The sequence below is a fragment of the Pseudorca crassidens genome, chromosome 10 (genome assembly GCF_039906515.1).
Source record: "Pseudorca crassidens isolate mPseCra1 chromosome 10, mPseCra1.hap1, whole genome shotgun sequence".
In the NCBI taxonomy this organism is placed as follows: domain Eukaryota; kingdom Metazoa; phylum Chordata; class Mammalia; order Artiodactyla; family Delphinidae; genus Pseudorca; species Pseudorca crassidens.
In genome coordinates, this window is record NC_090305.1 from 77,046,322 (window position 1) to 77,060,074 (window position 13,753).

General features: G+C 35.5%; 1 protein-coding gene across 12 annotated transcripts in view; it reads right to left on the reverse strand.

Annotated features, from left to right (window-relative positions):
• Positions 1-13,753, reverse strand: part of CFAP20DC (CFAP20 domain containing) — a 266,604-nt gene that overhangs the window by 244,862 nt on the left and 7,989 nt on the right. For all 12 annotated transcript variants that reach the window (XM_067754980.1, XM_067754977.1, XM_067754978.1 and 9 more), the window contains one exon: positions 9,076-9,148. In XM_067754980.1, coding sequence (XP_067611081.1) covers positions 9,076-9,148 — 73 coding nt within the window. Of the gene's footprint in view, positions 1-9,075; positions 9,149-13,753 lie in introns of those variants that run through there.

Genomic DNA, 13,753 nt, shown 5'->3' on the forward strand with positions numbered 1-13,753 from the left:
TTGTATATGTGCAGTTTTTCTTTTGCTACTATCTTATTTAGCTCTCAGATCTAGGTTATCTTAAGAGTACTGTAAAAAGAATTTAGAAAAGTAAGGTGAACCAAACTAAGAACCAGGAAGAAAAGATTTCTCGAAGAACATTTATTTAATAGATAAAGACTATGGCCTCTGATTTATACACCTATCACATATGTTATCTAAAACTTCCATATAAAACCTATTTTAAGGCATGCAAATTTAATATATTATGAAAGTCAGTAATGCAAAGTATCTTAAAGTGCTCATTTACTAATGCATGTAACAAAATATACTGATTATGCAAGCACATTTAATTGGATATCATTAAAATAATGAGATTTAAGTACTGATGATTTTAAAACGAAAAAAATAGAAGTTGGAATTAGACATGAGATGCATTCAAAATGTTAATGAAACTTGCAATGTCATTACCACTTTAGTATATAATACTACTAATTTAAAAAAGAGCAATCACTGGCCATTTTCAACCAGTTCTAAACACAGTTTAGAGATGTATTTACTCAGTGACATAAAATATTTCATTGGATTAAGACTTTGTGCTTGGATAAAACCTTCTTTACAAATAACCTAAGAGCTATAGAGCAACCACTATTTTCTTCAAAGGTAGGCATCAAAATGACCAAAAAGATAAGAAAGTAAATTTTCCAAAGGAAGAGTTGTGCTTGGTAAATGGACACAATCTCAAAAGCTCTCACCAATATCATTCTGACCTGAAGTTATTAAATTTAGGTATTCTCTCAACTCTGGTGGCTTTAAAGTGGCTGAAGAAGACAAATGACATGTGAAAAGAACAGGTCTGCAGCTGTGAGGACATATTCACTTTCCTTGGTTTAAAGTTTCAAAAGAGTCTAGTGCCTCCAATGTCACCGAAGAAGGGACGGTAAGGAGCAAAATTCAATAGGGTAGAAGGACCTGAAACTTCTATTAAATTTCTCTTTTGACCTATTTGTCTAGCTCACTGGTAACAATACAGAAAAAGTGATATAAGAGTAACTTTCATTAAATTACCGAGACTAAAGCTTTGTTTTGTAGGAAGGGTATGTTTCAATTTTCCATTTTATAGAAATGGAAAAGGAAGCTTTAAGATCCATATGAACCTAAACCTCCTACAATTACAGAAAAAACAATATCACCGATTAGATCTGGAATTAAAAGAAAAATGTTCACATTACCATTTACTGAAGAGGAAACTGAGACAGTGTCCAGCCCAAAGGCATAAAACCAGGGGATAAAGCAAAAGGACAAGACAAAAACTCTGGAATGAGCATCATAAATACTAGATTGGATTCTAGGTTAAAATCATTAAACTCTACTCAGATATAATTTTCAAATTCAGAATACTGCAATGAAGAGATCACAAGGGATCAATTAAAATTTCTAAGGACTAGGGACCCTTTTAAGGATCTCTCTCTTTTTTAAGGAATTTACTTTATTAGATTCCAAATGAAAGAAGTACTCCAAATAGCTGAGGGCTCAACACGTGAAACCTTCTGGCAATGATATTCCCTAGGATCTGCAGGCTAAGAATCTCAACCTCTCCAAAACAGCACACGATGCCCACCACCAGCTTTCATAGTGTTTTCATCCCATATATTGAAAAAGCACTGGTTGAGCTGAGTGAAAATGAGAAAAATAATGTCAGTTCACTAGAGGCATTAACAGTACAAAATGTCTCTCAGAATTCATCGAGATAATTGTCAAAATCAGGATAGAGAAAGGAATTAATGCTCAACAATATTCAGTAAAATGAATGAAATTCCTGTCAAAAATGTAATATTCCAAAATCATTTAGTGTGATTGGCAGCATCAAATATAGTGAAATGGATTTCTATTTCAAGATGCAGTTGGTTCTCTTCCAAGAGCTCAGGTTCTTGGTGCTCCTCCTGTACACAAGATTCTGCCCCCAGGCTCTGAAACACCTAACAACCCACACAGGGCTGGCTTTCCACTGCTACGATTAAGCAGTACAGAGGAGATCAGAAAATGAAAGAATTCTTAAAAATCTGTTGTTTATTAAATCATTTAACTTCAGGTCAAACAGTGAGACACAGATACACTAAAACACTTTAAAAATGAAAACTAATACTAAGAAATAAGCAAGTCAAAATGAGGAGTTTATTTGTAAAAAGCAAGAGAGGATATTTTCTTCTGTGGGTTTACACTGAAAGAGAAGTATGAGAGAATTCTGTTACTTTAATGCTAAGCATACTGTGTGTTAGCACAGTAAACACTCCATTTGCTCTACATGCAAAACGCAATGTGTTTGGATAATTTCTGGTCACGTTATGAAGCTCTGAAGCCGCCTTGCCCACAGATGCAGGATTTTGAATAATATAATATGTATATGGTAAAGAAAAAAAAGGCCTAGGCATGGACCAAAGTAAAGAAACAACAAAGATGAAATGCAGTTGTTTCTTAGCTCTCATTTTTTTTGGAAAAAAAAAAAGTGTAATACAAGTATTGTCACATTTATGATGCAAAATATTAAACAAAAAATATTTGAGTAAAATTCTTCCTTTAATTTTCAAGCATTTATTTCTTAAATGGGTAATTACAGAAACAGGAACAGCTCAGAATGAAAGACCTTTCCTCTGTGGAACTCTGATGATAGCACTGTGCTATGGGAAGCCCCTAAAGATGTAGAAGGCTGAGCACATTCATCTTGTTCTAAAATTCAAATTAAATACCCCTACCATACATGTATGTATGTGTAATTAGATAGAAAATTTACAAATATGGCGGCATGGTATGGTGGTGCAGAGCACAGGTTCTAGATTTAGACTACAAGTTTGATTTCTGGCTCTAAGATTATTACTAAGTCTGTAACCTCTGGCGAATTCCTTAACCTTTCTGGACTTCAGTTTCCTCAATGGTAAAACAGAGGCAATATTTATGACTACTATACAGGCTTGTTTTGGGGATTGAGTGAAAACAAAATGCTTAGAACAATGTCCAGTATATAATAAGTGCTTAATAAATGTTAGCCATTATTACTTTATGTTAATGTTTTCATTTAATTCTTATCACAAATCTGTGAGGTAGGTATTATTACTCTCATCCCATAGGTGAGGCAAGTTAAGTAACTTGCCCAAAGTCCCACAGAGGTAAAGCAGAATTTGACTCTGGATCTGTCTCGTTTGAGGCCTATGCTCTTACTTCTACCTAATACGTCACATGTTCCCTATGTCTTGCTCTTATGCCATCATAACATTTACAAAGATGTATTTAAATTGCCTTTTAACTGATCTTTCACCCTCAAAGCAAACTATATGTGGACAGAGATTGGGTCCTGTTTACTCATTCCACTCCTGCCCACTCATATATATTTCAGAGCTTTTGTGCCAGGCATTGTGTTAGGTGCTAGAATATCATGGAACTCAAAGACCGCTCAAAATGACAGATAATCAAAATATACCATTACAAACTGGCATAGTTGTAATGAAGGAAAGCGGTACAGTGCTAGAAAAGAGCATAAGATTTATTTCTCATTTATTTGGGGGAAGTCAAAGAAGGGCTTTCTGGAGAGGGGAGACTTAAGCTGAGATGAGAAGACTGAGTAAGAGTTAACAAGGTAAAGAAATGGGGATATAAACCACTTGTGCATAGGACCCTAAGCGGAGACCTCACCTGGTGTGTGAGGAAGGGAAAGCCAATATGGCTGGAAAGAAGCAAGTGTGGCTGACAGCTGGTGAGCTCAGGGAGAGGTGAGAGACCAGAGCACATGGGAGCATTAAGGATTTGGGAGTTTGTCCTTGGTACAGTGAAAATTCCAGTTGTTTTTTAGAACGATCACTCTAGCTGCAGTGTGGAGATAGGATGGTAAAAGGATAAGCGAAGAAGCTGGGAAATCTACTCGGATGCTCTAACAGTAAATCAGGGAAATGTGATGGTGGTTTGGGACTAGGAGGGTTCTGAGGGTGGGAAGAAGTAAACAGATTCAACGTAGATTGACTCCCCTATGCCTATCACACTGTATGACAGTAACAGGAATTCAATAATTTGTTGACTGACTAATCATGAGTGATTCCTCAAGCAGAGCTGTGGCTGGTTCTAAGGCATCCACTAACTCACAGATGTATGACCTTCTACTGAGCAGTATAATCATCCAGTGAACATAAGATACATAGGAAGATGTTGAAGAAATGAGTATCAAACTCATAAAACAGCTGGCAAGACTCCACTTATGAAAAACTCTTGATGTGTAAGTGTATCTTTGTGAAACAAAATGCCTCTCCCATTCTGACAATGAAAAATTTTAAAAGCCAGATATCTTTCTGCTCTGTGACTTTCCAAGCTTGTTAGAGAAATATATTATTTAAAATGGCCTGGAGCTATGCTGCCAGAAACACAGTAAAACACTAAGGGTTCTGAAAGAAAGCCCTTTCATTTAAGGAAAAGAAAAAGCTGTAGTTAGAAAGGCAATCAATACTTATTACTCTACCTTCTTTCTTCTAAAACATGGTCTCTGTCATTACTTCCTAAAATAGCAAAATATTTTGATTATCTATTAGCAACAAATTCAAATGCATAGTTAATACATTTTCTCATAATCTGATCATTTCACTGTCAGGACAGAGAATGTTTTAGCCATGTTATTTAATAATTTTGACCTTTTGTCCATAAGACATTTGTTTTGCAAAAACTATAAAACTAAAACAATCTGAAAAATACAAATGTTTGTCCATGTGGCTATGAGAACAAGAGACTAGGATTATAGTCAACTGAATTTAAAATCTGACCGTTAGTTCCATCACCCATAAAAATGTTTTCCCATCCTTCAAGAGCATTAATCACACGGTAACAAAGGGGTGGTCAGGCTTACTTATATCAACTTTCTTGCTAGATTAGGTTAAACCTAAGATACCTATTGATTTCTCAATAATTAAAGCTTTAATTATTATTAACTTAGTTAAAACAAACAGTATATTGCCTAGCCAGAGTGATAAGCTCAAGTGTTTGGGGGCACAAATAAAGCTTAATTTTGCATAGGAAAAGAGTGTTCTTCAGCAAAAGATTACATCCCAAGGTTCAGCAAAGTGTCTTGCACAACTTTGATCAAAAGGCCAATTACCAGCACCTCTACCATGGCTTCAAGGTATAGGTGGTAGAGATCAGGAGAACAAAAGGGTTGGATTGGATTTCTATTTAAGGAACCTAACAAGCTTAAAAATAAAATATAATGTGTCTTCTTCCATTTGGTAGGAAACCACTTTCCCCTACACTGAAAATAAAACTTTATATGGTACACTGTAACTTTAGAATGTTTTTAGAGTCTTGAAAATACTTTTTCTGCAGAAGTAGAAAAAGATATTGTGTTGGCCAAAAAGTTCGTTTGGGTTTTTCCAAACCATCTACAGAAAAATCCGAATGAACTTTTTGGCCAACCTAATACATAAGAGCATCAAATGCTGCTTTGTTCTTGTTACTATAAGAACTACTTTAAAGAATCTTGGTGACCATAGCAGATGATAACAGAAAATCTTAGAAGTTTATAAGATTTAAAGTTGAATAAAATAAAAATATAAATTGTTCCATCTATCCTTTATCATTCCAGAAAACAAAATTAAATATATTATTAGCTAAAATTCATATTTTACCAACATATACACACATTATTAATATTTTAATTCACATAAACAAAGAGAAACTAATAACCTCGAGTTTATGTTAATCTCATTTTATTAAGAAAGCTCTTCCTTCTGCTTGGTTCACACCGGTGTAACTAGTCCAAAATTAACTTCATTAATAGGAAAAGTCACTTCTTCCAGCAGGGAAAATAAAAGCCTAAGCTTTGACCTTGGACAGCTATTAGTTACAAAGAAAAATTAGAAAATAGCATACTCCAAATATAATGTTTTACTGAAAGCATGCAAATTTATTACTGAGACCCTAAACAATATTCCATTCTATCTGAACATACAAATTAAATGTTATTTTCATTCTCAGAATTGTATCAGACAACAGGTAGCTTAACTGAGTAAAATTTGTATATGCTCATTTTTGCTAAACAATTAATTCATAGCAAGGCCATTTAAAACAAATATATCCCAAGACATCTATATGTCAACAGAAAAGACCAATATTTCTTAACTAAAGTGAATAACATTAAGATACTATACATAGAAAATCCTAAAAATGCTGCCAGAAAACTACTAGAGTTCATCAACGAATTTGGTAAAGTTGCAGGATTCACAATTAATACACAGAAATCTCTTGCATTCCTACACACTAACAACGAAAGATCAGAAAGAGAATTAAGGAAACAATCCCATTTACCACTGCATCAAAAATAATAAAATACAGTAAATCCCCTACATATGCACCTTCAAGCTGCAAACTTTCAAAGATGCGAATGTGTATCTGGTTCCAGCAAGGAACCAGAAACTGTGCCACCAATGTCAGGTGTAAATGAAATTGCAGCTTGCCCTCCATCTCCTATTGCTGATGATCCTTCAGCTCTACCATCTCCCACCTCTCCTCCCTCCTCCAGTCAGTAATTCTTGCCTGTTCACCTGATGCCAGCCCCTCTAATGCCAGCTGTTATACTGTACTACTGTATTTTTCAAGGTACTGTACTGTAAGATTAACAATGTTTTCTTTATTGTTTCTGTTTGTTTTTTATGTGTTATTTGTGTGAAAAGTATTATAAACCTATTACAGTACAGTAGTATATAGATGATTGTGTTAGTTGGGCACCTAGACTAACTTCGTTGGACTTACGAACAAATTGGACTTACGAAAGCACTGTTGGAACGGAACTTGTTCATATGTAGGGGACTTACTGTACCTAGGAATAAACCTACCTAAGGAGACAAAAGACTTTTACTGTGAAAACTATAAAACACGGATGAAAGAAATCGAAGATGACACAAACAGATGGAATGATACACCCTGTTCTGGGACTGGAAGAATCAATACTGTCAAAATGACTACATTACCCAAGGCAACCTACAGATTCAATGCAATCCCTATCAAATTACCAATGGCATTTTTCACAGAACAAAGAACAAAAATTTTTAAGTTTGTATGGAAAGACAAAAGACCCCAAATAGCTAAAGCAATCCTGAGGGAAAGAAATGGAGCTGGAGGAAACAGGCTCCCTGACTTCAGACTATACTACAAAGCTACAATCATAAAAACAGTATGGTACTGGCACAAAAACAGACATATAGATCAATGCAACAGGATAGAAAGCCCAGAAATAAATCCACTCACTTATGGTCAATTAATCTATGACAAAGGAGGCAAGAATACACATTGGAGAAAAGACAGTCTCTTCAATAAGTGGTGCTGGGAAAACTGGACAGCTACATGTAAAAGAATGAAATTAGAACACTCCCTAACACCATACACAAAAATAAACTCAAAATGGATTAAAGACCTAAATGTAAGGCCAGATATTATAAAACTCTTAGAGGAAAACATAGGCAGAACACTCTTTGACATAAATTGCATCAATATCTTTTTGGATCCACCTCCTAGAGTAATGAAACTAAAAACAAAAATAAAGAAATGGGCCTAATTAAACTTAAAAGCTTCTGAACAGCAAAGGAAACCATAAACAAAACAAAAAGACAACCCACAAAATGGGAGAAAATATTTGCAAACAAAGTGACCAACAAGAAATTAATCTCCAAAATATATAAACAGCTCATGCAGCTCGATATCAAAAAAACAAACAACCTAATCAAAAAATGGGCAGAAGAAAGATCTAAATAGACATTTCTCCAAAGAAGACATACACGGCCAAAAAAGCACATAAAAAGATGCTCAACCTCACTAATTATCAGAGAAATGCAAATCAAAACTATAACGACATATCACCTCACACCTGTCAGAATGGCCATCATCAAAAATCTACAAACAATAAATGCTGGAGAGGGTGTGGAGAAAAGGGAACCCTCCTACACTGTTGGTTGAAATGTAAACTGGTACCACCACTATGGAGGACAGTATGGAGGTTCCTTAACAAACTAAAAAAATAAAACTACCATATCTAGCAATCCCACTCCTGGGCATATATCCACAGAAAACCATGATTTGAAAGGATACATATACCCCAATGTTCACTGCAGCACTATTTATAATAGGCAAGACATGGAAACAACCTAAATGTCCATCAACAGATGAATGGATAAAGAAGATGTGGTGCATATACACAATGGAATATAGCCACAAAAAAGAATGAAATAATGCCATTTGTAGCAACATGGATGGACCTAGAGACTGTCATACTAAGTGAAGTAAGTCAGACAGAGAAAGACAAATATCATAATGGTATCACTCATATGTGGAGCCTAATTTAAAAAATGATACAAATAAACTTATTTGCAAAACAGAAACAGACTCACTGATTTCAAAAACAAATTTATGGTTACCAAAGGGGAAATTTGGGAGGGAGGGATAAATTAGGAGCTTGGGATTAACATACACACACACTACTATATCTAAAATACATAACCAACAAGGACCTACTGTATAGCACAGGGAACTCTATTCAATATTGTAATAACGTACATAGGTGAAGATTCTGAAAAAGAATGAATATATGTATATGTATAACTGAATCACTTTGCTGTACACCTGAAACTAACAAAACACTGTAAATCAACTATACTTCAGTAAAATTTAAAAAATAAATAACATTAAAATGAGGTATTTCAATTAATTTGAAATCAAACACAGTTTCCAATAGCAGACAGTACAAAAGATAACATCACCCCTCATTTGAACTATAAAATCTCAAACTTTTGGATTATTTATTTCTTCAAATTATAGGCTCTTTATTGTCAAATTCAGAATCCTTTGATATTTTCTTAAAACAGATGAAATTTGCTTTCTTCCCTTAGGGAAATGCCAGACTACAGTATATCTGAGAAATACCATTAAATTAGTTTAATTACTTCATGTTGACTTGATAAGTCGCTGCTCTTTAATGCAAAAACTGCCACTTGTAATTAATGACTCTTCGTACTGCTTCAATTGATCAAATGTCTAATACACATAAAACATTGAAAGAAATTCTGTGTATCTTACAGCAATTCAGTAGCGAAGTCTTGTCCCAGGGGTATGTAAATCTGAAGTACAAGAAACCTCTGGATCAGTCCAACTAAAACGAGAGGGGGAAAATATACATTTATATGTCCAAACCATTTATATGTATATATAAACAAAACAATCACATGTCATCAACAAGCTGAAGCTTTTATCATTTCAGTAATACACAGAACTGCAACAGCACTACCCCTGAGTTACAACCTCATTATAAAAGCAAAAAAAATGATGAACTCAAATCAAACTCTAACAACAAATGCTGTCTTTTAAAGTCGCATCTATGGGCTTGGTGAAATTTTAATGAAAATTTACAAAATAATAATTTTTTATTTACTATTTTTATTAGGTTGCAAGAAAGTGCACACATTCAATAGACACATATAAAATTGAACTACGGACTCTCATTAAGGCAGTTATAAAAGCATGTGGCAATTATTTTAACTGTACTTAACTGTACTTAACAACTGAACGAAAAACAATAGATCAAAAAACCAGTTCTAATTATGACAACTGCAGCTGAAGGTTTGATGAGCTATATCTAGTTCATATGGTTTTAAATGTGTCTAAAATGAGATGGATGAACATATTTTCTGTTATATACCTTTTGCTAATTTAATACATTTTTGATTAAGTTAATGCTCACAAATTAAGACCTGATAGTTTTTATTCCCCATCACGAGCTTCACCTGGATTAAAAAAATATTTGGAGAAAGACCTATGGTACTTTTGATAACTGAAGTCTACAACTGCTTCAAAAATCAACTGATTTCACATTACCTCTTCAGACCCATTCACTTAATTCCCTTCCTCTTAGCTTTTGAACTTTTGCTTGATCTCTCAATTATGATGCTCTTAATAAACGTTTTAGTATCACTTCCTCCTAAAACATGACTTCTAGGAACTTTTTTCCCAATGTGAGACACTGGGTAGGAAATGAAAATGTCGATATATCTGTGAACCTCTCCTACAAATCTAACAGTACAGGCCAATATGTGGAGAAAGGCCCCAAGGAAGGCAACTGGTCTAACATGCACGTTATTTTCTGTTTATTCCAACTTAGTAGACTTAACAAATTTAAGTCTTTTAAAGTAACAGTACATGTTTGGGTAGTCTATATATAAAGATCTTCTGGTTTAGAATTCCTATGGTAAAATGTTTTACAACATTCTTGAACAACTTAAACAGTTCCTATATTTTACCCCAAATCTAGTTTCGAAACAAAACCATATTTGACTGAATGTGCTTAACATTTTAAAAATCAAACATACAAAGGTAACTTTTACTTAAAATACTAAGCTTATAAACGGCTGCAAAGAGCCAACAGCAGAGTAAGCAACATAATGGAAATAGGGGTAACAGCCTCTGAACTTAGAAAATTCTCTAGGAATCAGATTCTACCATATTTATGGGAAAAGCCAACAAGACAAACAGAGTTCTGGATTACAAAACCAAAATGAGATACCAAAATGAGGCCAACTTAAATAAACCACTGTTAATCTATCTCTCTCTTGCATCTTCCATTGATTGGACCTACAGTATTTTTCCATTGCACAAAGGCCCCCATAAGTAGAACTGAGAGAGCACTGGGATAAATGAAGTCACTCTTTACAAAAGGTCCCTAATTTATGTCACAAATCTCACTGAATCAGCACTGTTCTCTTCAAACACAAAGAGCTACACATATAGGGCATTTTTGTATGAACACTTTTAGATATGAAAGATGTTTGCCCCCCCAAAGAGAGCTTTGTAACTCAACTCTCTCACGTATAGAAGCCCTGGTTTCCAAAAGGCTTCACTTCTAAGATTAAAATAAGTACAATACCATATGGTGATCATCTGACAAAGAAAAAAGTACATTAATAACATTTGACATACACTGATCCTGTGTGTCAGAAATGCTAAATAAACTCTACAGTAACATTTTTTTCCCAGTGGCCTAGTAAATATAAACTGACTCCTCATGTCTACATGATATTTAAAATTTGAATTTAAAATCTACATTTAAAATGCTGAATGTGAAACTATTGTTAGTCAAAAACGCCCATCAAGTACATAAAATTCATAAAAATTCACTCTTTTTACTGAAATATCCAGGTTTCTGCAGTTTTATAATCTCTTCTCTGCCTGAGACAGAAACTACCTCTATGTTTTAAGGGGTCAGATCCTTTCTTCTTTCGAATATTTTAAGACACATTTATCTGGTAAAACACCATTAGGTTTTTAAACAGTGGTTTTTACAGTTGTTTCATTACAGCAAATGACAGTTGTATATATATACCTCAATATACATTTTGCAAGTGTTACACTGTCCAAAGAGTTGGGAGTAGACCACAGTACAGTAATCCTTTATAAGTGACCTGATAAATCATGACTGAAGATATTTCCTGGTTCTATCACAGCCCTAGCACAAACAGCGCACTAAAGTACACCTTTCCCACTGCAACACAGAGAACAATTATCCCTTCATCATGTGTTATTCCATATACCTTGGGCAAATCAGAAAACCTGTTCGGGACTTCTTATTCTTCATGTGTAAAACTGAGTTGATAATTTAGGTTTACCTCTCACAGAATCATTTGTGTAGATTAAATTAGATCTATCCTTTAATAAAGATTCACTGAACATATACTATATGCAAGACTCAGTGTTGAAGCTTTTGTAGTGAATAAGACAGGCATGGTCTTATTCTAGTACCCTCTTAGAACTTATATACTAGTTCCATGAAGGAGAAGGTCAGGGTGCTATGAAAGCATATAATCCTGGGTCCTTGAGAGGAAGAGGACGATGAGTGAAGGTTTTCTTGAAGAAGTAACATTGGAATTCAGCTGGGAAGAACAGCAGGGATTGACTGGGCAAGGAAGATAGGGGTAGAGGAGAGGAATAAATACTGCAGGGAGAGGGAGTACTCCATCATGTGATGGAAGAGGCTATAGTAGATTGCATGAACTTAAAGGCCTAAAGGACTGGTAGGAGAGACAGAAGGGGAAAAGTAGCAGGGGATAAGTCTGCCAAATAGCCAGGAACTCAATTACGTGGGGCCTTGAAAGCCATGTGAAGGATACAGGTCATCCTAAAATCAATGGGAAGCCACTCATCCATTCACTCATTTACTCAACAAAGATTTACTGAATGTCTACTATGTGCCAGGCACTGTTCTAGGTGAACAAAATAGACTAAATTTCTGTGCTGGTAGGCCTTAGTTTCTGGTGATGATGAAAAAAACAATAAAAGAACATAAACAGCATGTTAAATGGTGATAATTACTATAGGAAAAGGGAGAGCAGGGTAAAGGGGATTAAGAATGGGGAAAGGATACAAAGCACAGGTTGTAATTTAAGTATAGATCAGGATGGGTCCTCACTGAGAAGGTGACATTTTATTTGGTAAAGGCCTGAAGAGGGGGAGAGAGTGAGCCATGTAGCTATTTGGGGAACAAAAGCCCTAGGTAGAGGGTGCGGCTTGTGCACCAGAGCTAAGGTGCTAAGGTACCAGGCTATGGTTGAAAGGAGCAAGGAGACCTGTATAGTTTGAGCAGAGTGAAAAAGGAAATAGTAATAGCAGGTAGAGTTAAAGTTAAGTAAAAAGAGTGAAGAGGGCAGCAGATACCACAGGGTCCTAAAGATTTTGGGGTTTTACCCTGAGAAAGAGGGAGTATTTTCAGCAGAATCACTCTGGCTGATAAGTTGACGACAGACTGTAGGGAGGCAAGTCAGAAACAGGGAGACTAATTAGAAGACTACTGCAATAATCCAAGCATGAGATAATGGTGGCTTGGACCAGGGTGGTAGCAGGGAGGTGGCAAGAAGTAGTCAGACTCTAAATCTAATTTAAAGATAGAGCCAATAAGATTTTCTAGATGAAAAAAAGGAAAAATCAAGCTGATTTAAGAGTTTTTGGTCTGAGCAACTGAAAGACAAATTGCTAACAACTGAGATGGGGCAGTCTGCAGGAGGAGGAAGAAAAATTTCTAGGGTAAAGCTGTCCAAGTATAAATGTCAACTAAGCAACTGAATATACAAATCTGGAGTTTGGGACACAAGTCAGAGATGGAAATGTAAGCTAGTATACAACAGAGATGATATTTAAAGCCATGAGGCTAGAGCCCAAAACCAAAGGAGTAAATGTAGTTCAAGGTCAAGAAGGTCAAGGACTGAGTCCAGAGGCATTGCAGCATTAAGTTGTGTTGGGGAGAAGAGGAAGAACCATGAAAGGAGACTAAGAATAAAGACCAGCAAAGTAGGAGAAAAAAAACTATGAGTATGGGCATCCTGGAAGATGAGTGAAGAAAGTACTATATCAAGGAGGAGTGTGTCCCCTTTGTCAATGCTGCTGTTAAGTTAAGCAAGATGAGGGCTGAAAACTGGCCATTGGATTCAGGAACAGAGAGAGTACCAGTGACTCTGACAAGAGCAGTATCAGTAGAATAGTGAAGTCAAAGTCACTGAAGGGTTTTAGAAAGAGGAAGTCATAATGAGTTTATTTAAAGAAAAAAAGACCAAAAGTTGGGGCAGGGGGAGGCTGAGAGGAACCTCATAAAGATGACCTCATCCACCAGAGCAGCTGAAACTTAGATCAACACAGGGCTTCAGGGATGCTGATCCCGACAGACACACCATTTGATTCAGATGCCACAGGCAGAGAAAACAATGGTTTCAAACAT